Below are 25,850 nucleotides of genomic sequence, written 5' to 3'. Positions count from 1 at the left end.
GCAAATATTTCACCATAAATATAATTTTTTTACCCAGTAAACAATTAAATTCACTTTTTCACAGAAAATGTCAAATATCATAAAATCAAAATTTCAGTAGGTGAAGATTTAACGTACAGTGAGCAAAAATATAAATGGACCACCCTTAATAACTTTTGATCTAATGATTGGATCTTCACATTCTAGGACTCAATCCTAATGGTTCGAGGGGGTGAACTCAAATATACTAATTAATCAGTGCAGACTATAGTTTAAGTTACAAAAACAGACACAAAAACGTACTGTCTCTGAGTAAACATATCTTTTTTCCGACAAATTCGGATTTCTGACCGCCAAAATATTGGGATTAGCTCCATTCTGGAAAATAGGGACCCAATAGTTTGGTCAGGATAAGGGCGAAAAATTTGGACCCCTATATGTTAACGTAATTTTTTGCGTATTTCGCGATATCTTGACAACTTTTGAAGCGAATTGAAAATTTTTTACACAGTTATAAAACTTGTTTCTCCAAAAATGATTCCATATAAAAAAGAAATTGTAGTATACATTTATTATTTTTTATTAAACAGTCAAAAAATTTTGAATTGTAAGGTATACAATTTTTGCACTGTCTTAAAGAATATAATTTTACATTACAAAATACAAATTTTGAGCAAAATCGGTCGAAAAGTTCCTGAGAAATCAAATTTCAAACATCTGACTTTTTTGAAATTCAATATCTGAGGAACTATTCGACCGATTTTGCCCAAATTTTGCATTTGGCCATGCAAAATTATATTCTTTAAAATGATGCAAAAAATTTTATACCTTACAGTTCAAATTTTTTCAACCATTATTAAATAAAATAAAAAAATAATAAATATTTAATAAAGGTTACTTTTTGCATAGAATTATCTTTGGATAAATGAATTTTAAAATCGTGTGCAAAAATTTAACTCCATTAAAAAGCTCTCGAGATATAACGAAATAAGCAAAATATAAAATTAACATTAATGGATTCAAACTTTGGAGCACTCTCCTAATTAAAATATTGGGACTATAATTTCCAAATTGCAGCTACCCCCTAGATTTTAGGGGTCAGAAATCCAAATCCGTTGAATAAAAAGGTATGTTTACTCAAAGAAAGTACGTTTTTGAGTCTGATTTTGTAACTTAAAATATTGTCAGCCCTTATTGATTGGTATATTTGAAGTCACCCCCTTGAGCCATTAAGATTGAATCCTAGAACGTGAAAATCTGATCACTAGATCAAATTTATTCAGAGTGGTCCATTTTTTTTTTTGCACACTGTTCATATTTTAGTATACCCAATGTATTAATTAAATATATAAGCAATATTTCTATAAAAACCAGAAAAAATTGAAAACTTAATATAACATTATTTATTATTCGAGTCCTTTAAAAAAAATAGCCAGTAATCATAGATCTTACTTGGGATTAAAAACCCAAAATTAATTTATCTGAAAAATTAATTTGAAAAAAAGAAACATAATAATATGGAACTAAAATTATGGTTATATTTATAAAGAAATCTCAAACAAACTTTGAGCCTTATTAGCTACTTACTATTACCATGAGTTTTTAAATTTGTTATTTTACAGGCATATTGCAAGAATTTTTCTGTTTTGACTGAAAATTACAATAATTCCTAACAATCTTTTTTTTCTTCTCAAAATCAAAATTCATTACAATTCTAAATTTCCCTGACTCAAAGGTGACCCAGAAAAATTGAAACAACAAACAATTTTTAAAATGTAATATTTAGATATTTTTATTCATGTTCACATTTTAACAATACTTAAAATTTTAGATTTTACATATTTACAAAATGATAAATAAATGGTTGGATAACAACATATTAATTTTAACTAAATAACTCATAATGGTTTCATATATTTGGCTTGAATCCATATTCTGTACATCTTTAGATGTTTTCCTCTGTTGACTTGAAGTCTTTTGCTACTGTAAAGCTGAGTTTTAACTAATCCTGCAGTGGTGAACAATTTATCCACTTCATCTAAAAGAGATAAAATAATAATAATGAGCATATAGTATTTGATAGACTTGGAAAGTTTTAATCTCACAAATGTCCAAAATTAGTTTCAAACAAACAGGGTTCCCACTCAATTTCAGAAAAAAAATTCCATGACATTTACAGGCGGCATACCAGGTAAATTTCAATGAAAATTGAGACCATATTTTCATCAGAAATACTTTGATTCTTTTATTTGTAATGTGATTTATTATATTTTCTGTGTAAAACAAATATTATTAAATAAGGAAGGGAACATTTCAGTTTGACTAAAATGTGAAATTTTCAAAACAAATAATTGTAATAGATGTTAGAATTATTTAACTTGAATATCAATAACTGATTACTGCTACTAATAATTTTAAGCCTGGTTATTTTCCAGGTATGGTATAGAAATATTCCAGGTTTTGGTAAAAAAATTGCAAATTTTCCTGACTATTCCCTGATTTTTGGAGTTAAAATAAAATTCCCTGAAAATTCCAGGTCTTTCCTGTTCTCCCTGACCCAGTGAAACCCTGTTCAAATAAATTTAAAAAAAAAAAAAAAAAAAAAAAAAAACATTTGCTTTGATTTGACCTAACAGGGAAAAAGATAGAAAATAGATAGTTCTTGAAAACTGATTTAGACTATTTCTTAGAGCCTTACTAGTTTCAGTTAGAAATATATATATAGATATGCAAATGGAATAGGAAGGTTTTAGAATAGGAAACAGGGAGCAATTAGGAAGTATCGACACTTTTTCCTGAAATCATAAAATTTTTTAATACTCTCTCTCTCTTTTTTTATACTACAATTAAAAAGTAATAAAATTATTTTTTTTTTTTAAAATTTAGTTGCTTCATAACACAATTTGAGTACTCATTCCAATTTATATGCTTATGTAGAGAGCAACTTTGTGCGAAAACCAATCATAATTAGATACAGCATACCTTACATTTAATTGAGATTACCTTTAAAAAATATCACTTGTATTATTAACTGAGCAGGGAAACATTTAATATGCTTTAAACTTATTCAGTAGACTCTGTTTCATTGAAATCCAAAGTAGAGGCTAAAAAAGTGTGAATTATCCAAAATAAGCACTGATTTTTTAAAAAAAAATTGACAAATATTGTAATGTATTATCAAATTACATTATTAAGAAAGATAATTAGAAATAAGTAAGGAATAGAAAAGTAATTAGTAAAGAATAAATTCAAAATAGAGAATGCCTACCTTCGGAGAAAAAGAAAACTCTAGTGCCATCACCTCTCACATAAAAGTGTTCACTCAGGCATCGACCAGGCTTGAAACGAAGTTCTACCATATCATATTTCCCGTAATCTCTAAACAAAATTTGACCCCCTGGTTTCAGATAGTTTGCTAATCTACTAATAGCACTTTGCATTCTGGAAAAAACAATTTAAAGCAAAATCAAAGCAAATATAGGATAACAATAAATAAATAAAGAGGTCATGATGTAAAACAAAATTGAATTCAGGTACTAAGATTTATTTTCAGATTTAAGCATAAAAATTTATGTGTTTAAAAAAGAAGAAAATTAAATTATTCATTACTTCATGAAGTATTTAATAATTACTATGTTTATACAAATCCAAATGAATTTTGAACAGCGTGACAAAAAGTTTACTTAAACGATTAAAACTCACAAGTTAATCCAGGATGATAATCAATTAATTTTTGAAAAAAACTAAGATTTTATGTTTAAATATTAAGTAAAAAAATAATTAAAATAATATTCACACATGCCTCAAATGTTTGTTACCATAGAAGACCAAAATCTGGGGAACTTTAACTTTTACTAGTGAATGTCAATATACAATCAACATCATTGGTGAACGTCCGTAAAATTTGTTATGTCCGATTAAATAATAACTAGGTCAACCAAATACTACAGTTTTTGCTAAATATTTACTAGAATGGTAGACATTTAAAAACCAAAGCCTTCAGAATTTTTGGTAATTTTACCAATCTTTTCAATGTTTTACCACTAAAAAGTTGAAATAAAGTGGCATTGCATCAACTGTTAAATCATTTATAGTAGCGTGAAAAATAAGCTTAAATGACTAAAAAATAATAAAATAAAACATAAACATAGCTACCACTGGGATAAATATTTACAAAAAGCATAGAAAGTGATGGCAGCCCTGTAATAATTTATGCATTGATATTTTATTTACTCTATATTTTGATATCTGTATTGGAAATACCAGACAAAAAAAATCAGTATAGGGTACAACAGGCAGAGATTTTTAAATTAAAAAAACATTACAATAAAAAATGGCAGTTAAAATATCCATACTGTCCTGCTATTCTCAACAATGATAATTTTCTTAATCTTAACCAGATAATAGTACAGATAATTAATTTCAAATCAGATAATTAACATCAAATCAAATCCAGCATCTATTTCGGACATTTGATAAAGTGATTATGTTACAGTGGACATTTATCCGTGAAAGTCGACAGTCGCCAATTTTGGTTTATCACACTGACATGTACATTATTAAGTATCTACAATAATTAAAAATTTCTTGGGAGCAGCAGACCAAAAATATTCAGGCTTTAAAAAAAATAAATGAATTTTACTAAAATATTAAGCATTAGCAAGTATGCATCATGGTGACAAGGGTTTATAAACCCTGATAATTATATTGGATAAATCATTATGCTCTAGAATAGCATTTTTTGTTATAACTGAAAAAAGTGTTATTATGGAACTTATTCACATAATAACTATATTATATTATTATATATCATGTATAATTCATGTTATAACTAAGTTTGTTTCAATCAGGAGGTTTAGCCAGATTTTCCAACAAAAAATAAGCACCCTCTAAATATTTCTTAAATATTTTTAATCACTTTCCAAAAAAAAATCACAATTAGGGTCTGTGAAGTAATAAAAATTTTTTTTAATATCGTTTAAAGTTCTTAATTTATAAACATAAAATCAATGAAATCCAAAAACTTTCCATAATCATGATAAAATAACTAGTTTCTGATAAATACTGCAGAGAAAATTAGGCATTTTTTATAATTAAAAACGATAATCAATAAGGTAAAAAAAAAGGTCTTTTTAAAAGATAAAAAATTAAGCACTTTTTTCAACCCCCCCAATAAAAAAAAGCAACTTTAAGGGCTCTTAAAAAATTTAAATCTAAGATAAGCACTTTCTAAAAACGCTATGCACCTTGTCAATATTAAGATTAGCTCAAGTGAAGTCTCTAACTTAAAAACAATTTAAAAGAGTGTAGTTTCCAATTTTTTTGGCCATGGAACACTAAGCGATTGACCAACTATCAATGGAAGCTCTAGACTTTGTGAATAAAAATCATCAGAAATTATGAGTATATTAATCAAAGAAAAACTTCGATTTATTTTAAAAATATATAATGTGGAAAATGAAATTTTTTTTCATCGTATCATTTTATCAATAAAAGCAACAAAATTAGTTTTTTTGTCGTACAGTAGAATTCTCAAGTCTGGAGTGGAATTTGTTGAAATGAAAAAGGTCGGAAATAAATGTTGTGAATGGTTATTAGAGAAACAGACTTCTTTATTGTTGAATGTGATTATTTTAATTTAAAATTGAAAGGCTTGATCAGAGATACTAGTACAATTTTTAAAGTAATTATCCTTTTATTTATTCATACAATATACATTGAATATTACTGTATTATTAGAAATATAGACAGGTTTGGAGGATCAAAACAAGTTTAAAAAAAGTTCTAGCTCTCAAACTAGTTCTAGCTAGCAATCTAGAAAGTTCTTTGGGGACCACTGACTTAAAGTGTTCATAGAACAAGGTATTCTGTAATGACCACTATTTATGTATATTTTTAGAATCCTTATTGAAAATTAAGAAATAACTAAACATTAAGTAGATAAAGTATACAAATTCAAGGTCACAAATTAATATTTAAGAGATCTAAAATCAAAAATACTACCCAGATCCAATAAATCATTAAAAACATCAAAAACTGGTAGAAAAAGAGGAGAGTTAAAAGGCAGTTATAAGAAGAATCTCCAGGTTCTGTCAGTCAAACAAACTGGTTTTGATGTTTTTCACCCCATCCTTCTCAATAGTGACTTTTTAGATATCATTTTTGTTTCTTTGTGCATAAATGTTAATCGACCCTTAATATGAGTACTTTTTAAACTTTACTTTAGACTAGGATTCTAAAATTACACATTAAGGACAGTTAATACATAATACTCTGTTTCTACCCTAATCAACTGTAGTAATTTCAAATGTCAGTAATCAAATTTTCGTAGCTATATTTTAAAATACTTTTTATTAAAAAAACCTACTTACTATATTTACTTAATTCTGCACATATGCTTGCAATTGTGTGATAAAAAAAGATAACATTTAGTAACATAGAAATCTCAGTTTATTTAAACAATGGTAAACATTTTAAAAAATACAATGATTTATGTTATTTCTTTTCATATTATAATAAACATTAGCAAAATACTTACTTTTCAGGATGAATAGCTGATAAAACAAATACTAAAATGATGTAATCTAAACTATTTTCTTCAAAGGGGGCATCAAACTGGTCGGAGGATATATCACAGACAAAGGGATGACATTTTTGTGCATCAAATAAAGGATTGTTCTGAGAAAGATGAAGGGGAAAAAAAACATTAATACATAATCCCAGATTTTATTATATAGAATGAAATGTCATAAAACATGTAAATTAAAACTCTTAATCCTGAATAAATAAATGGTTTCTCATTATATATATATATTTTTTTCCATATATTTTCAGATTTAAATCTGTTAAAAGAAATGCATTCGAATATGTAATTGACTCAATAAAAACTCAAATATTTAACATGAGATGAAAATGCTTTGTTATATGTTGGGTGATTATAAACTAACTTTACCAACATATGATCTGCTGGTGCCATAAGATTTGAGAAGATTGTTAAAAGTGATCATTCAACTTCAAAGGTTACAGCTAAAGGGACAGAATTTTAAAATTTTCAGATGGGAATAGTTATTCTTTTTAAAATTTATTTTCATAGCAAGAAACTTTTTAAATGATATTTATAGTATAAAAAATGGTAGACTTGGGCAGAAGACAATAAAAAAAAAAAAAGAATATTTATAACTTTTTAATATGTTAAGAGAATCAGCTCTACTAAACATGATGACAACAGGAAAAAGGAAGAAATCTCTCAGTCTACTGGAAAATCAAGTATTTGGCACCCATGAATATTTAAAGTAACTATTTAAAGTATATTTACATTATTTAAAGTATTATTATTTAAAGTATATTACTGAACATAAAATAAGCTATAGTTCAAATAATATTAGTAAAAAAAAAATGTATAGTATATTTAAATCGTTATACCTTAACTAAATTAACAGCAACTTCAGAGAAATCACAGCAGTAAACACATACATTAGAATCTCTGAAAAAATATGAAAATAATTTTAAAGTTCTTAACTCTAATTATCAAAAAATAATTTAAATCCAATATACTGAGAAAATGAAAGCAAATATATCCTAGAAAGCAATCAGTAGAAATTATAGTACATGTACAGTGCACCAAAAAAAAAGGAACATCTTCAATAACTTTTGATCGAATCTTCACATTCTAGGACTCATTCTTTAAGGGTCAAGAGGGTGATCTCAAATATGCCGTTAATTAATAAGTGCAGACCATATTTAAAATTATGAAATCAGACACAAATGTTTTAGACCAAATCTAAATATATGACTTTTCTAAAATTCGATTTCTCAGAAACTGTTCAACAGATTTTGCTCAAATTTTGTATTTTGCCATGTAAAATTACAAACTTTAAATTGATGTAAAAAATTGTATACCTTACAATTTAAAATTTGTTCACCTATTATTAAATAATATAATAAAAAATAATAAATATTTACTAACATTTAATTTTTGCACGAAATTATCTTTCAACAAACGACTTTTATAATTGTGTGCAATTTTTTTTTAATTTGCTTAAAAAGTTTCAAAGATATGATGAAATATGCAAAAAGTAAAATTAACATTAAGGGTCCAAACTTTGGATCATTCTTCTAACCAAACTATTAAGATCATATTTCCCAGATTGGGCCTACCCCCTATATTTTTGGGGTCAGAAATCCTTATCCGTAGAAAAAAAAGTTAGGTTTATTCAGAGAAAGTACGTTTTTATGTCTAGTATCGTAACTTAAAATATCATTTGCATTTATTAATTAGCATATTTGAGGTCACCACCTTGAACCAATAATATTAAGTCCTAGAACATGAAGATCTGATCATTAGATCAAAAGTTATTTAGGGTGGTCCGATTTTTTTCTGAAGCACTGTACATATTGTTCTATTTCAGATTTATGATGATAACAAGCATCGTTTGCCTCTTTTATTTACCAAAGTTTTGTTTTACATCCATCAAAGTAAATATCTTGAAGTTTGACTTCCTATTTTATTACTTAATTCTACAGATTCAGTTTTTGTTGTATTTTACATCTGTCTGCAATGATAGGAGAACCTTTGTATTTCATAATTTCATCTTGAATTTTTTTTTCCCTTTATATTATCTTCTCTATTTTTTTTTTCTCTCTGTGGTAAACCATATGGAAATACTACCGCGATGGCAGCACCAGGTCTATCTAGAATACCCTCTCTGACACGTGTTCTTGCAAATGTTTAATTCTGGTTTAGGGTGCAACTGAGGTTGAAGGCATTGGAGATCCTGAAACTTCTGGTACTTTGACATTGAATTCGAAGTTTTTAGATTGCATTTCCTTGCCCTTTTTTCTAACTGGATTATATTTAGAGTAATTTAAATAAAAATCAAAGAGATCATGCAAATAAACTGGACACAAGAGTCAAGTAAATAATAAAATGAGAAGTAAAATTTAATATACTTATTAGTTTCGAGTATTGGGAAAACTGTATTTCCAACACCACATCCAACCTAAAGGGAGAGAAAAAAAAAGTTCAAACCATAAAGAACAAGTATACAACTTTAAAAGATTTCTGATGTACCACACATGCAATTAAAACAGAAATTTGCAGAAAACAAGATTTTACTACAGGATCATTAATCAAAAAAAGTAGAGAAACAGGGAATCAGCACTTAACATAAATATTAGTGGGAGTCATCCATGACCATACAATGACACTAAGAGCTCATTTACACAGCTCATAGCACACATCTACAATGAGTTTAATAGCACTAATACTTCTTTTACACAACTTAGTGGCCCAACCCTGTGGTACATTTGTATACATAATGTTTTCACTATAACCACTATTAAAACAGGCATAGGATTCTTCAAGTAAATGCAGAGGGTTTTCACTCAATTTCAGAAACAAATTCCCCGACTTTTCCAGGTATATCAGGTAAATTTCAATGTAAATCCATACCATATTTTATGGATACCATGCCATTTTTCATCAGAAAGTTAAAAAAAAAAATTTATTTTTATTGTCAAATATTAGATTTTGTGAGCAAAAATATATAAATAAATGAGAATGGAAACATGGAATAGTTTCACTAAAAAGTGAATTTTTATGAAATAATTGAAAAAGATGTTGGAATTATTTAACTCAAATCTCAATAACTGTTTACTGTTACTGCCAATTCTAAGACTGGTTATTTTCCAGGTTTTTTGGAAAAAATTACAACTTTCCCTACTTTTTAGAGTTAAAATAAAATTCCCTGAGAATTCTAGTTTTTCCCTGTTCTGCCTGAGCATTGGGAGCCTGTGCAGCAGCCGATGGTAGAGGGTTACCTTAATCAAATTCTGGCTGTTTATTTGGTTCAGCACAATTCAGACTATCTCAGCATCTCTAGTTTTACATAGTTAGTCATGGGGGCTCAGAGGACAGAGTGTTGAACTTCCAATGAGGTGAACTGGGTTCAAATCTCAGCGATGGCTGGTCGATATGAATTCCGCACCCGGCTTGCACTGACCACAGGGCTGACATTAAATATCCTCAGTGGTAGAGGGATCATGGGCTAAAGTTCCCTTACCGTCAGGCTAAATGTGAGGGGTCTTTATAGTTTTCTCTACATGTACCGCAAAATGCGGGTTAGTTCTAACAAAAAGTGCTCCGCGAAGGCACATTCAGACGTGCCAACTCTCCCGCATTTTGCGGGAGTCTCCCGAATTTTGAGTTATTCTCCCGCCCTCCGGAATTGATTTGAAAAACTCCCGAATTTTACTGCGATCGACGGCCAAACTCAAAATTACCTAATTTTTCCGCGAGTGCGAAGGTAAGTTTTTCTTTCAGCTTGAATTCCATCCCCTCTTATCAAACTACCATCTGCCTGAAGCGTAGCTGAACATGCTTTATTTTCCCCCCTCTTCAACGTTACCTCTAAAAACACTCCTATTTCACCCGCCCCCTTACACTGGGGGCGGGTGAAATCTTCCTCTTCTTTCCTGTGGAGTTGAATGCAATGACGTCACATGTCGTTATCGAGTGACGTCCGTTCAGGAGTGGGGAAACTCGTACTCTCGATAGTTGGAATTGATATTGTATCATGCTGTTTTTATAGTTTTTAATGCGTATTTTTCCACGGTTAGCAACAAGCTCGTAAACTAGCAACGTGATATCAATTATTCGTTTAGTCTTCGTACTTCGTATATTTAAAAAAAAAAAAAAAATTCAAGGATGTCTTAAGTCGAAACGGAAGTATGGATCAATTTCAACAAATCATGTACCAATGACTTTAGCAAGACTTAATTGCGGAGAGCTAAGTCTGCAACTCTTTTTTTCATGCATACAGTAGAGAACCATTTATCTGGTATCCAGATAATCCGGAAAAAAAATTTGCTCGGTTCTCCCGCCATTTTGAACTAAAACGATATGAAAAAAAAAAAGCGGAAACTGGACTAATCCTTGAAGTTGAGTAGAGGAAAATGTGAGGAAGGGAAGAATTTTTTTCCCCGTTTACCCAGAGAAACGTCATTTCTTCCGCGACCTTGAAGATTTTAGATCTTTATTCTCTTTTAGGTCGTTAAACTCAAAGGAGTGGCATGATGATTTCGTTTGCTAGTTTGATTTACGAGGGGGTGGGGAAAATGCATTGCACATGCATATCAGTGAACAGAAGATGAAAGAGAAAAATATATTTATCTATTTGACATCGATTAATAAAAATAAAATGTTTTTCTTTTGAATAAATTCTGATTCTTTGGAAGTGCGGTATCATTCGCAAGTTTTTCTTGATGTGGAATCACACCTGCTTTAATTAAAAATCGCGTTTTTATATAAAAAAAAAAAGGAGAATTGTTTATTAATTTAAGCATACAATTATTTTATGAAGCAGATTGCAGTTTCGTTTTTCTGATTCCACTACGTTTTTTTTTTCTTTTTCATGATAAATTTTGCACTCAATAAAATTATTTGTATTACCAAATTTTTTCATTAGTTTTTTTTTTTTTTTTTTAAAGTCCGTTGATCTTGCCTTGTTCTAGGTTTTAATATTTATGCTAGTGCCGTTTTTTAACTATCGTTTCGGTTCGATAATTTTCAAGTGTTGTTTTTATTTAGATTAATAGGTTTTCCTTTTATTTTCGCTCCCCCCCCCCCATGAAATATATTGCGTTATTTAATCATTGGTTTTGTTTATTAGTTGATTTAGGAATCGTAATTATTTTTTAAACTTGTTTTTCTTGTCTAAACTTGCAAATTTTTTTATTCTTTTAAATTTTATTTTTCTACAATTTTTTTCCTTTTTAGATTTAGGAGTGCTTTTCTTTTTTCTCTTACTTTAAAATGTGTTTACATTTTTTCCTTGTAATTTGGGTTTGATAAAACATCGATTAACGACACTTTTTTGTCGATCCAGGAAACCGGGAAATTAAGACATCCGGGATAGCGATGGTCCCGAGCATCCCGGATAATTGGTTCTTTATTGTACAGACATTAGTATTGAATTGGTTTTTTAAAATAAAATACTTATTCAATTTGTTTATTTTTTAAAAGTTTTTGTGTATTTTTATTACAGTGTCGGGTTTTTGAATAATGTTTTATTAAGGAAATGGTATTTATTTAAAGAGTATCTACCTAATATAGTTTTGTGTTGCTAAATCTGTGTTTAATTATTTTATTTCCATTTAATATTTTTAAACAATTATTGCTCTATTAGTGTGTAAAATTTCTTGCATTCTTATATTTAATAAATTTTTTACTTAAAATTCCTTAGAAGTGCCAAATGTTGCATACCATGCACCTTTTTTTACCCCTCCTGAAATCTCCTGAATTCTTGTTAGGGAAACTCCTGAATGTTAATTTTGCTAGGTTGGCACGTCTGCACATTTCTTCCAGTACTTGATCCAGGAGTTCCTTTGTCTTCTGGGTTGGGTTCAAAACTACAAGGCTATGAAGCAGAATTCTAGCAGTTGCAAACCCAAAAAATTGGGTCGGCTGTTCAACAAAGGTTATAAAATATTCCAAGGCTTTATCTTTCTGTGATCATATCTGCCAGGTGTGGAACAGAATACTACAGCTCCTCAACGGAATAAGGAGAAAGACAGGGAGAAATGAACACCTAGCTGCATTTATCCTGTTATCTAATTTAAATTATATTGATGCCAACAGCTAAACATTTAATATTAACTATTAAGAATTACAGTAGAGCGCCGTTTATCCGAACCCTTATTATCCGAACTATGTCTGAATTCTTTTTTTTTTTTTTTTTTGAAGTTTAGAATACTTTTCAACTTATCAACAATTTTTCTAAATTTCTAAACCAGTAGATCTTCCGACTGAAAAGATGCCAGGTTATGCAGCAGAAAAAATAGAAAAATAGAATACTGGTGTCGAAACACTGAAAATGTCCCAGGATTTAAAGTTTGATGATGAAATTGTTGCTGAAATTTTGAAAGAAAATTGGAACTCCTCAGATGAAGAGGAAGAAGTAGGTGATCAAGTTCAAGATAGTGAACCTTCTCATATAGAAGCATGCAATTCATTAGATATTGCAATAAATTGGTTAGAACGTCAAAATGATATTGATCCAGTTCAATTGATTTATTTAAAAAGAATTATGGCTGCTCAAAAAAAGAGCATCTTCTTTGAAACAAAAGTCTTGGCTGGATTTCTTTTACAATGGAAAATAAAGTAAAATGTGTTAAAATTAGTAATTGACAAAAAAAAAAGTTAGCTGAAATATGATTAAAAAAAAGTTCAAAATGAAAAAAAGGTTAAAAAAATAAATTAAAAATATTTAAAAATTAAAAAAAAAACTTTTAAACAAAGCTATTTTAGATAGTACTGCCAGTCCTAAACCTGGAAAAAGTGTGAAGGGAAGTTAGGACATGAATAATAATCATTAAACTCGATTTAAAGCAACTTTCCAATTATCCGAATTTTTCATTAACCGAACCACGTTCAGTCCCAAACAGTTCGGATAATCGGCGTTCTACTGTACTTGAAAAGATAAATGTAGGCAATTACCTAATCCTGGCATGCATTTCAGTAAAACATACAATTATTACTTATGACGTATATTGCACCCAGCCTGCCCTCTGATGAAACACTGTGCAACCACCAAAATAGGCATAAACAAAGATCTCCAAAGTAAACAAAGCTCTGAATTTCGATAAGTAACATCAGTCAATTGTGATAAATTCTGATAAAAATAATACATTAAGTAAATAAAGAAATAAAAATCGCTACTTAACATAATAGAATATTGGTTCTTAAACACCTGCATCACAAATTATATGTTTATTAACTTTAATTTATTTACAACTTGTTAAGTCGTAATTATTGAGATTTAAAAAACATATAAAAAATTTGTGTAATGACAAGCTATAAAAGTTCTTATTATAAACAGATTCAATATTAAATAATGATGGTATTAAACAAAATATTAATGCAAAAAGAGAAGTAAAAGTTCATATGTAAAGAATAAAATTAATTATTTAATATAGTTAGATTTAGGACATACTTCTAAAATGTTAATTTTTTGTAAATTAGCAGTATTATTTGCTTCAATTCCATGAAAAGAATTTTTCGAACTATTGTCCTCACAAGCACTCGACGTCAAACTGAGTTCTGGAAATTCAGTAAACAACCAGTGACGGTCTTTAAAAAATCGGTTATCATGAATATTGTAAAATTTGTCCCAAAATAGATTAGCTTCATCTTCATATTTTTCTGAAAAGAAAAATTCATTATTTAGGTATTAAATTCATTATTTAGTGAATTATATTCATTATAGTTATTATATTCATTATTTAGTGAAAAGAGATAAAAGCTAAGGTATTAAGGTCAATGAGCATTGAAAAAATATGAAAAAATAAAAATGCATACTTTTGTTTGAAAAGTGCAATATGCCACAATGAAGTTCAAAAAATTGATAAATAAAAATAAGTTATGCCAAAAAAACTAAATTTAAAAAGCGCTTTTACAAAATTTATATTGATAGTTTTATAAAGTCAAGCATAGATGTAATAAACATGGCACAATCTAAAATTAATTAATGAATTAATAATCAGAAGAAAGAATAGTTAGGTAGTTTTCGGTTAGTCGGGCAAAAGTAATTCAAATATTTTTATTTTTTTTAGTTTGTTTACTTTTTTTCTATTTTATTAAATTTTTTTTGAACATCCATTTTGTTTAGCGTTTAAAAAAATTAGTAAAATGACAAATAGCAAAAAAAAACTATTTTTAAAAATTTAGAAGTCTAAATTTTTTTTATCAGCAGCCTGCAGACCAAATGATAAAAATAAAGGACAACTTATAAAGATATATAAGTAAAACAACTGGTTATAGTGGGCAGTAAAAAATATCATGCTATTATTGATGCCAGTAATGCTTAATTAATTATATTAATATTTACTACAGATACTATGTAAATAGGTGCACTGGTAGTTGAAACCTAATTTTTTAATATGGGTACATAACTTAAGTACGTAATATAGTTAAATACTATGGAAGTAAGAGTTTTATGGCCCATTTAATGGATAAGTACTGCTGTATCCATTTAATTCCTAAAATTTCTTTATACTTCAGAAGTAATACTTAACTCTGTTAACTTTAATTTTGCAAATACAAAAAAGCAGGTAAATTAATTTTTATAAAATAAATATAAACTGTATAGCAAACTTTAGATAAATTATAATATCTGATTGCTCAGTACACAGCATGTGACAGTGAAATTGCTCTGTAAGGTTTAAAAAAAAAATCCAAAAAATCTAAAATTTAATATTGCACATTTTAAATTTGTTCAAAATTAAATATATCAATGTGAATTGGAAAGAAAAAACATTGATACAACATAAAATTCAAAAATTGAATTCATTTTCAAAAATAAATAAATGCAATTTTAAACCTCAAATTATTATTCAGAACAATGGTATGATGTATAATAAAAGTAAGTAATAGCATTTTATGCTGATAGATGGCAGTGAGTTATGTTGGACGAAGTTGGAGATATGAAGTAAGCTATTATTCAATTCAACTATTATTCAGAACTATTATTCAGAACAAAGGTATTATGTATAATAAAACTAAGTAATAGCATTTTATGCTGATAGATGGCAGTGAGTTATGTTGGACGAAGTTGGAGATATGAAGTAAGCAACACCAGAGATCGTATGGGATCCCACCAGAACAGTTAACCATCAGGTCAAAATTATTAATTTAATTATGAGTCTATTTGTAATAAAAGTGTGTCGCATAAATAAATGAAAGACATACGCTTACTAATTGGAACACAACCTGCTTTTCCCAAAACAAAGTAGAGAATATAATTAAAGGCACTTAAAAAAGTTCTAAATATATAGATAATTATATGTAAATATTAATAACTATAATTAGGTAAATGAAAACTTATATTACCTTGTTCATTACTTGATACCAATATTTGAGAATTAGCTCTAATCTTTTCATCAGCCATTCGTTTCAGATCTTCATCCCATTCAACATCATCCCTAATTATTAATGCAATACATTAATTATTTACTAATTTACAATATTTTTAAATACTATAAAACTATATCAGAGATGCCAACTTGCTCCGAACAGTGGATAAATATTTTTGAGTGGTAGTCTTAATCTAATGTATGATTCTTAGTTTAAAAATTTCATTCATAGGGTTTTTACTCGCCATTACTTCTAAATAATTTGAAAGCTTATGTGATACGCCCCCTTTTTACACTTAAGCCTTGGTGAGCCTTAAGTTGGCAAAATTAACCGAAAATCAGCAAAAAATTTGCGTTTCTCTACCGTGTTTTAAAATATTTCGCCAAATCTAGTGCAGTTGGCATCTTTGCTATATACATCAAAACAGGAATAAATACGCTAAAAGATCTTACGGTAACAAATTGGCAGTGGTCTGTAGTTACTAGTGAAATTCATAATATGCTGCCACTAGAGCAGCAGTTCCTCACTTTTATCGGCTATGAAACCCTAAATAACCAACCTTCTTTCAAATCCTGGCATTATAAACAAAGTTTATTAAAACTACTTTATTTTACAAATAAAAAGTATGAAATTTTATTATTAATAATCTTAAGTTAGGTTTTACATCAGACTGTTAAATTTGTCTTCCTGGAGTTACAGGGTTCCCACTCTATGATGAGATTGAAATTCAAGGACTTTCCAGGACTTTTCAAGGACCTCAACAAAATTTTCAAGGACCTTAATCTAAGACCAATTTTAAAAATTATTCTCTTCTATCTTACTAGAAGCAACAATGCTTGCTGGGGCAATAATTAATTTCAAATATAATACCTAAATGCTTTGCCTATATAGAGAGAAGAGAGTATATGTATTATGGACTAAAATTTATATTTTTTTAAAAACAACACTACTGGTTTTACATATTAATTCACAAAATCATTTTCAGCACAATCTATAACTAATGGTAACGAGGTGTTAATGGTGAAATCCTTTAATTCTGTGTATTTCCATGTGAAGGCTGCATGAAAGACAGAGCTAAATCTTAGGTATTCCATATTCCATGACCCCCTCCTCTCTTCTATTAAACATCGTTTCTGAAATTATTCATCCATAATTTACACAACCTTCTCTAAATGTTATGCAGCAACAATTCTTTCTGAAAATAAAAATTAGAAGGAACATATCCCATTTTCACCATGTTTAAAAGCATTATTCGTTATGTGTAATCCACAATTGCCAATGAATATGATCTGGTGGGAATATTTCTCTTTTAATTCACACTGAAGTTTCTAATAGAATTTCCAATTGACATAGATCCATGGATAATTGAAGTATTTTAGAGAGTTTTTAACCATCATCCATGCATTTGTAAAAAGAGGACTAAATATTTTCTGCAGTTCCATGACCCATAAATTGGGAGGTAAGATACTTAGTGCAAACTTTATTATCAATTCCTTACCATAATGTCCATCTGCTTAGATTGTAGAGACTGATTTAACGTCTCATCAAAGAGTACAGTGTAGCAATCAACATTCTTCATCTCATTTATAAGAATCCCTTTGAAGTATAGTGCCAATCCAAAGGAGCCCAAATAGGCTCACTTTGTGGCACTACAAAAAAATTGTCTCGCTATACAGCTATCAGTAAACATTTTGGAGAACAATTTACTAATCCCTTCACGGGAGTTACATGAATAATTACTAGTGATACACTTCAAACTCCAGAGAATTTCAGCATCAAGCACATTCCTTTTGACCAGATAAGAAGACAATGTTACCTCGGCCACTAAGTTTCTGTTTCACATGGGGCACACGATGTTGAAGGAGTATTTACACCAGATGAATTAGATGTTGATGTCTTTGGAAAAAGAGAACTCAGGGCATGAGACTGCTTTTTTGTTTTACCTTTCTTTTATGTGTGATTTCAGAGCAAATTCTTCCATTTTCGCGATATCGATCTCCTTCATGTATAATCGGCACTTGGCTCTGAACTTCTTTTCGGACATCGATAAAATCCATTCTTTATAAGCTTGATTATCCATCCAATGGGGATTAAAATAGCACTTTCCAGGCATAACTAGTCTAAACTACATAACACAAATAGGAAGTCGTGCCTTTGCGAATACGCTTTACAATAAAGTTTTGAAATGACGCAAACGTAAGGACAAGTGCGGATGGTAAAACGGCAAATTTATTGAAAACTACAAGGTACATTTTGTTACGAAATTCGAGAGTATTCCAGTTTCGATAAGAAAAAAGAAAATCTAAGCATATGCTACAGAAGATGAAGTGGAGTCTCGCCCCAAACGCATTGATTGTCTGCTGTGCTCCGCGCGCTTGGCAGACACCAAGACGCTAGGCCCAGTTAGAAACGGTGGCATTAAAAACCACGTGAGAGAGCTCGGGAACAAAACAGAAAGAACGAGAAAGATCCGCGGGTGTTTTATAAAAAGGGCCGCCGGCAGTATTGGACAAATTCAAGGACCTATCAAGTTTTTCAAGGACCTAAAACGTTTTTCAAGCACTTTCAAGGACCTAAATTCAGCCAAAAAAAATTCAAGGACTTTCAAGGACTCTCAAGGACCGTGGGAACCCTGGAGTTAGTTTAGTTCAGAACTTTTCTTTGTTACATAAGCTGAAAAAGAAACAAATAAGACAAGTACGGTTCTTGCTGAAATAAAAGTTAAAAAGAACTGCTATAAATGTTGAAAGATTTTACCAAAGAAACATATTTCCTTATTAACGAACTTAGCTATTTTATTTTAATTGGGTTATACAAATGTAATTTTTTTAATTCATGTACTTATCATAAATTATTTAAGATATTTATATTAGAAATATTGTAATTTTTTTTTTTTTTAAATTGCTATTTTGTTATTACTTTAAATAGTTTCATAAAGATAATCAAAATTTAAAATAACGATTTATTGATTGGATCTAAGTATAAATAAGGTTTGAAAAAGTACTACTAATTTTTAAAAAAAATTATATATCTCAGAGCTTAATAGATTTGAAGAATAACTCCGGAATCAATGCTGTTTTAAAAGAATTATATCTTACACTGCACAAAAATTTTAAGAGCTTTAAGTTATATTACGAGGAAAAACAGCTTAATTGAGACAGTAAAACACGACTCATTCATAAACTTAAAGAATATGATTTATTTTTTGAATAATCAAATATAAATAACAAAGCAATGCACTATTACCATGCATTATGTTGAAAAACTTGATCCGGATCATGCAAATACCTAGTACCAAACTGAGGTTTCTTACGATCTTCACTCATTTTTTTGTAATATTTTAAATGCTTTCGTGCCTCCCACTCGAAATATTTATTAATAGTAAGGTAAAAAAAAGATTTAATTCAAGAAAACATTTTCAAATTCAAATGATACACAAACATACACCAAGTACACGATTTGTTTGTTGTCAATTTGAAAGTAGAATTTTAAAAGTGGCGATATTCGCAACTTTTTCAATCTTTTATTCAACTAACGTGCATTTCACCCTACTGAAGTTTTATTTCTATGTAATATTTCATTATTTTATACGAACCGCAAAACTGATGTGCGTTTAAACTTACTATTATACGAATTGCAATTTATAGCACTTAGGTTACAGTTAATTTAAATATCCAGCTGTTAAATTTAATGAAATTTGAAAGAAATTATTTATACAGAAAATTTATGACTAATTCCTAGTCCTGATTGTTTGTTTATCAGTTTTATTCAATTTCTGTCTCCTCAATAATAAAGAAAAAATTTTTACTTAAAAAAGCGGTCTATTATGGATGATTCAAACTGAAATGAGTCACTAATGGTGGTCTGTTGTTTACTTTGGTGCTACATGGTTTTTCTTTGAATTAAAAGTAATGATTTTTCTTGATTACTTTATGGTTTTTATAGTCTATTGTAACATTTGCTACTACTTTGTTTGAGAATTCTTTCATTTTAAATTCGTTGGAAATTTCTTTCTATCATTTGGGGCGATGACCACGCCTATCAAAATATTGCACCCTGATGATTTTTGACATGTTCAAATTTGGTAATTTTTTAAATAAATACTTATTCTTTATTGTCATGGTAAAAACGACTTTCAAAATTTACCTCTCAATTCAATAGAAAGCAGTTAATTACTTTTCTACTAATGTAATGAATATTTTCTGGTGTATTTATATTTTAAATATTTTTAAAAAGTATGTTACCGCTTGCTTTTTCCTTTTTTTCGTTACTTTTTTATCATGTATTTTAATCTAAAAAGTTTCTATTTGTCTGTATTTTAAAACCTTAAGTTTGATAATGTTTTTTCTTCTAAACATGTTATGAAGCTCTTTTTCTCTAATAAGTAGTTTACATACTGTATCAAAAAATTTTTCATTATCTCTAAACACCTGTTTATATCATGATGTAAAGTTTTATCAATTGCCGTTATTTTTAGTTTTCATCACTTAGCATTTTATCAATACTTATGTCCCTATCAATAATGTTAGATAACAATCTAAGTGCAAATCCTCCAGTTAAAACAGATCTTTGGTACATGCATTTTAATTTTTTTTAGATATTCACTTTTTTTTTTTTTAAGTTCCTTTTTTGGGGTTAAACCTAAACCAATTTTAAGTGAAAACAGACAATTGGACAATTAAATCCTTTTGTCATTTTCTATTAATATTTGGATAAATGTATTTTGAACTTGACTGTTTAATTTTATTTTCTAACTTTTTGCTTCTGATAAGCCTTGAAACTTAACTAGATAGAATTTTTTAATTAGGTTGAGTAAAATAGACTTCTTTGGATTAGGCTCTGTAACTTGGAGCTTTTACTGTATATAACATCTTCCATTTTTCTATTATTTCTTTCGTGACAACTTAGAAAATCTCTTTGCTAATTAATTTTTTTATATATTCTGCTTGAAGTTATGTTTAGTAATATTGTGTAATATTTATTCTTAATAAGTTTTTATTCCTAATTGTTTTGTATTAATTATTTTATTACAAATTTTGACTGGAAATTGTTTTTCTCATCATATAAGCAATTATAACTTATTTACTATATAATAATTAGAAAATGATTAAATTAAATACCATTTTCAATATGTTTTTCATAACATGTTATGTTATAAAGTAATCTTACAGGATTATTCTATATAATATATGAAATCTATTTTTATTTTTAAGAGTTTAATTTGGAATAATAGAAATTTATTCATAATAATAGTAGAAAGTAATATTAAGAAAAACAATAAATAATTTACTTTTATTTATTTTTTATGTACTACAAGAAGAAAAAAACTGCATGTTGGGAAAGAAATTTCAGATAATTTCTTCTTCCTGCAATCACATGTTTAGTTTTTACATTTTGATGTCTTTAAACAAAATCCAATTAAACTTCTTTTTTTTTTTTTAAACATCATTGCTATTATCTTTATATTACTTCAATGGTTTGATAAATATTGTTGCTATATTTAAATTTTTCTCATAGTGAAATAATTTATATCTTTATAATTGCATGTTAAATGTTGTAGATCTGTTTTTAATTCTGGTTCATAGTTTTAAATACTTTTTTAAATCTTTCCCTGTGGGTAATTTTGAATATTTGAATTCAATAAGATTACCCTAGCAACAATTTTATATTGACTCCAGTTTGGCTCAATATGGATCCTATATGAACATGCACCGAGGGACCAATATTGGGATTTCTAGATTTTTTAATATTGAGTCTATATTGGCTGAAAAAAAATATAAAATATTGGGCCCTGTGGCAGAATTTTTTTCAGGCTTTCTGCGCCAAACTTCTCTCGTACTAATATATTTTGTTTTAAGATACTTTTAATTATAACAATTACTAATTTAAAGTAACAGAAACATTGTGTTTACAGAAAAAAGCTTAGAATAAAAAATGTAGACAAACTAATATTTTTTTATATTGTAAAAGTAATATTTTTTTTAAATTCTAATACACTATAGGCGATATTCTCGCATTTTGTAGGTGAATAAATGCACTAATTATTTTCTCTATTAATTTTTTTAAATTATTACACAAATTAAAATTCTGAAGTAAATTAAACAATAATAAATAAAATAAAAATATAATCCTTGCAGTAACTCCCAAAATAAAGATCGACAAGGAAATCGTGTGAATCACTCTTTAAATGAGATACTAAACTTTTGTGATACTGAATTTTTTATTTTATATTATTAATTTGAAATTCTTGAGAAAGCCAGTCATTTTTTAAAATCTCAATGAGAATAATAAAATCACGATAATGAGAATAATAAAATCACGATTATTTTTTTCCTTCCTCTCTAATGCACAAGAAAGCTGAAGAAAAAAACATTTTTCGAAAAATTATGCAGAAAGGAAAACCTAAATTTTCCCCTTCCCAAATGAAGTACCTTTCTGCAAAAACTCTAACATTCTGTAACCATGTCATCACAGTTCTGCCAGGCGGATTTTGGGTGAATCTGACAATTCTATATTAGTTGTAAAGTATCGGGTGAAACGGACGATTCTGTATAGGACCAATTTCGGAAAAATAACGACCCTTCGAACCCTTATTGAGCCAAGATTCATGAAGTTATTTTACTGCTATGGTATTCATGTTCTTGCAATAGTTTGCTATGGTTTCTATAATAGATTATTTTTTTCTTCAATAGGTTTTCAAATGCTGTGAAAATGTACAAATTCTAAGAAAATTTGTTTCATAAGATGTTCAATAATATTCCAGCAGCAATGAAGGATCAAAAAAGTTTTGAGGTTATAGTGCAGGATTGCGCTGCAGAGAAGAAAGAAGTGGTCGACAAATTGGTTCAAAGATCCGAGGCTAGGGTTGCAGAAATGGAAAGGAAAAAATGTGAAAAAGACAATCGAACCTCTGTTTACGAACAGACCGATTATTTCAACGTCACGTTTAACTATCAAAAGCAGTTGATTGAGACAATGCTGATGAATGCTACCAATGTTGATAAAAGCAATTTGATTTCTTATTTTGATAAGGTAGTGAAAAGTATTCAAGAACTACAAAAGTTCTTGTCAGATTCTACTCTGTTTTTGCCGACGTACGACATCAAGAAGGGGCAGGAAGCTTTGAAAATTCTGCAGGATGACCTTCAATCTGCTCAGAATGATCTGATACCAAAAAAGAAGTTTGCTTTCAAGAATAAGAAAAAGATTCAGAATGGAGTGAAGTCTCCTCCTCTGGTGGAAAGGTCAACCTCCAACAATGCTAGTGATTCCATCCTCGATTTGAAGCTTTGCAAGTGTGGCTTTAAAGATATTTCTGGCGAAAACTTAGTCAAATACAGAGAAGAAATTGAAAAGCAAGATGTGGGCCTTCATCATCTGCAAAATTGCAGAGTTTATCTTTATGGTGCACCTAGTACTATTTTCATAAGTGGTCTTACAGACTGCCACATCTTTGCCGGTCCTGTTTCCACCTCTGTCTTTATCGAGAACTGTAGCCGTTGTACTTTTGTTTTGGCTTGTCAGCAAATGAGGATTCATTCGTGTACCGACTGTGACTTTTATTTGCATATCACCAGTAGAACTATAATAGAAGATAGCAAAAGCTTATACTTTGCTCCCTATAACTGGTCTTATGATGGGCAAGAGGAAGATTTCATCAATGCTGGTTTTGATAAAGATATTAACAACTGGGACTCCATCGATGACTTTAATTGGCTTGTTATTGGCACGCCTTCACCTAATTGGGACTTTTTAGGAAAAGAAAAATACCAAATATGGAGCTGATTATTTAATTTGTTAGGAAATGCTATTCAATTATGTGATAATTTATAACTTAAGAGCTATAATACTTATTGAAATTTTTATTCTTATCTATTAATTCTCTCACTAAAATGCTAATATTGTTGAGTGTAAAATCTAAATAGGGCTATAGTCTTAAACACATTTTTACTTCTATGCAAAGGCTATTACTAATGCTTCAGCTGGACTGAATTGAATTATTTCAAAGAAATGTATTTTTTATTTCTAAGGAGAATGTCGAATAAAGTTTTCTAAGAATTTTTCTTTTTACACTTAATTTTATTTCTTATAAAACACGGTTTTTAAATTTATATTTAAAAACTGTGTTATATGTTTTCTACACTTTTCTCCTTCTATAATAAAAGAATTTTCTGAGATCATTGAATTTTCTACCTAGCAGTTATTATCAAGTAAATAAATAAATAACAGAATTTAAATCAAATTACATCAGAAGTGTATAGTGTGATTGAAAGCTACAAAGCAATTAATGTGGGATTAGTAATCTAAATGCTGATCTACTTATTTATTTTTAAAAAAAAAATCAAAGTAGGTAATAAAAAAAAGTATAATTTGTTCTATTTGAGTATAATATAGGCAAATTTTTTTCATATAAGAATAATAAACTATTTTTAATTTCAGAATTACTTAGTTTAGAACAGACAGTTTTAACATTTAACTTCATTAATAGAACACTAAACATCTCATAATAGTTTAAGATCAATATATTAAAAATTTTTATAGTATCTTCTTATTATAAAAGTAACCTTCCATTAATTAATATTTCTTATTAGCAATATTTGATTTTAAAAAAAAAATTTCATTAAATTCAAGACTTTCTTAATCAAATAATTTTGATGTAAGATATACAGGGTGTTTATAAAGTCCCGGACCCATTTTGATGTTTAATAACTCATAAAATAATAAAGATAAAATAAAATTAATAACATAGATGGTTAGATAGACTCAAAAAGTTTCATGACCCTTGTCAATGAACTTCCACGTGTGCCCCCTTCGTCGCACGGAGAATATCAAGTAGATAGTCAATTTCACGCCAGGTAGCGGCAAGCATGTCGCCATCCACAGAGGCTATTGATATCTAGAGGAATGATATGGGCGAGCAATTATAGAATAAACATCATCAAGTGTTCAAATGAAGAATCAAATATGAATAATAAAACTGATTTTTTTTAATTATGGAGCTCCTAATTAAAGATTAATCTTAATTTTTAATATAAATGTACATTATCAAATTATAAATTTAGAAAATGGCCCATAAAATGTGGCTGCAAGGCTGAACCCCACTGGAGAACTACGTCCACCAAGAAATCAAAAAGCGAGGGTCTTGTGTAAGTTAGGAATCCATGTATTGGCTATTACTTTATTCAATTTAATGCTGAGGCTCCTTTTCTTAGCCTTACCATGGTGTGTAGCGTTTTTAAAAGGTGCTTATTTTTGTTTTTAAAAAGCCCTTAAAGTTGCTTTTTTCTTTGGGTGTTTTTCAAAAGTGCATACTTTTCCATTTTCGTAAGGAGATTTTTTTTTACCATGACTATTTTTGCCATGTATTATGCAAAAGCGTGCTTTCATCGTTTTCACAATTCATTCCACCACAATCAATTTCGGCCTCCCGTGCGTCCATAGCGTATGAAAACACCAATTATTTTACAGGTTTGATGAAATACTTGTGAGTGCGTATAGTGAGCTGGGTTTGGTGAGATTATTGCACTCTTATGTGCAACCCTACTGCTTTTTGCAAGATATTCTCAATTTTAAGCTTCATTTTCCACCCTCAGAAATCGAACCGAAAAATCTCTTGATCATTTTTTAATGGCTAATATATGAGTTATTTGTCAAAATCTAGTTATTTTATCATGATCATGTAAAGTCTTTGAAAATTATTTTGCATTTTGTGAAAGTATATAGTGCTTAAGAATATTTTTTAGTGCTTATTTTTTGTTGAAAGATTTGGCCACGCACCCTATGTACGTTAGTATACAGTTTTTTGCCAAGGAAAGTTTAGGAATCCATGTATTGGTTAGTGATTAAATTTACTGCCTAGGCTCTTTTTCTTAGTCTTACTCATTCAAATGTATTGGTGGAAAAGATCGCGTGAGAAATGATAAAGAATTCTAATGAAATCAAAACATCAGCAACCATTTAA

The 25,850-nt window shown here is 28.8% G+C and overlaps 2 protein-coding genes across 3 annotated transcripts; one reads left to right on the top strand and one right to left on the bottom strand.

Annotated features, from left to right (window-relative positions):
- Positions 1–1,744: 1,744 nt before the first annotated feature.
- Positions 1,745–19,537, bottom strand: Mettl2 (methyltransferase-like protein). Its single transcript, XM_087158903.1, has 8 exons — positions 19,136–19,537; positions 15,866–15,957; positions 13,971–14,179; positions 8,929–8,978; positions 7,402–7,462; positions 6,518–6,657; positions 3,248–3,420; positions 1,745–2,017 (listed from the first exon to the last, which is right to left on the bottom strand). The coding sequence occupies exons 1-8, from the start codon at positions 19,213–19,215 to the stop codon at positions 1,878–1,880; spliced, it is 945 nt and encodes a 314-aa protein (XP_087015029.1). The 5' UTR covers positions 19,216–19,537; the 3' UTR covers positions 1,745–1,877.
- LOC107455259 (tubulin-specific chaperone C) lies at positions 19,536–23,961 on the top strand. Of its 2 annotated transcripts, none has more exons than XM_016072766.4 (2): positions 19,536–19,797; positions 22,582–23,961. In XM_016072766.4, exon 2 carries the CDS (start codon positions 22,634–22,636, stop codon positions 23,672–23,674), a length of 1,041 nt encoding a protein of 346 aa, XP_015928252.1. In that variant the 5' UTR covers positions 19,536–19,797; positions 22,582–22,633; the 3' UTR covers positions 23,675–23,961. The 2 variants fall into 2 exon arrangements, with proteins under 2 accessions (XP_015928252.1, XP_015928253.1); XM_016072767.4 differs by having other exon boundaries at positions 19,722–19,973.
- The last annotated feature ends 1,889 nt before the right edge of the window (positions 23,962–25,850 follow it).

This window comes from Parasteatoda tepidariorum, chromosome 3 (genome assembly GCF_982258835.1).
Source record: "Parasteatoda tepidariorum strain Cologne lab strain chromosome 3, Ptep-v5.0, whole genome shotgun sequence".
Classification (NCBI taxonomy): domain Eukaryota; kingdom Metazoa; phylum Arthropoda; class Arachnida; order Araneae; family Theridiidae; genus Parasteatoda; species Parasteatoda tepidariorum.
Note: the sequence above shows the minus strand (reverse complement) of the source record. Positions and strands in the feature narration are given on the sequence as shown.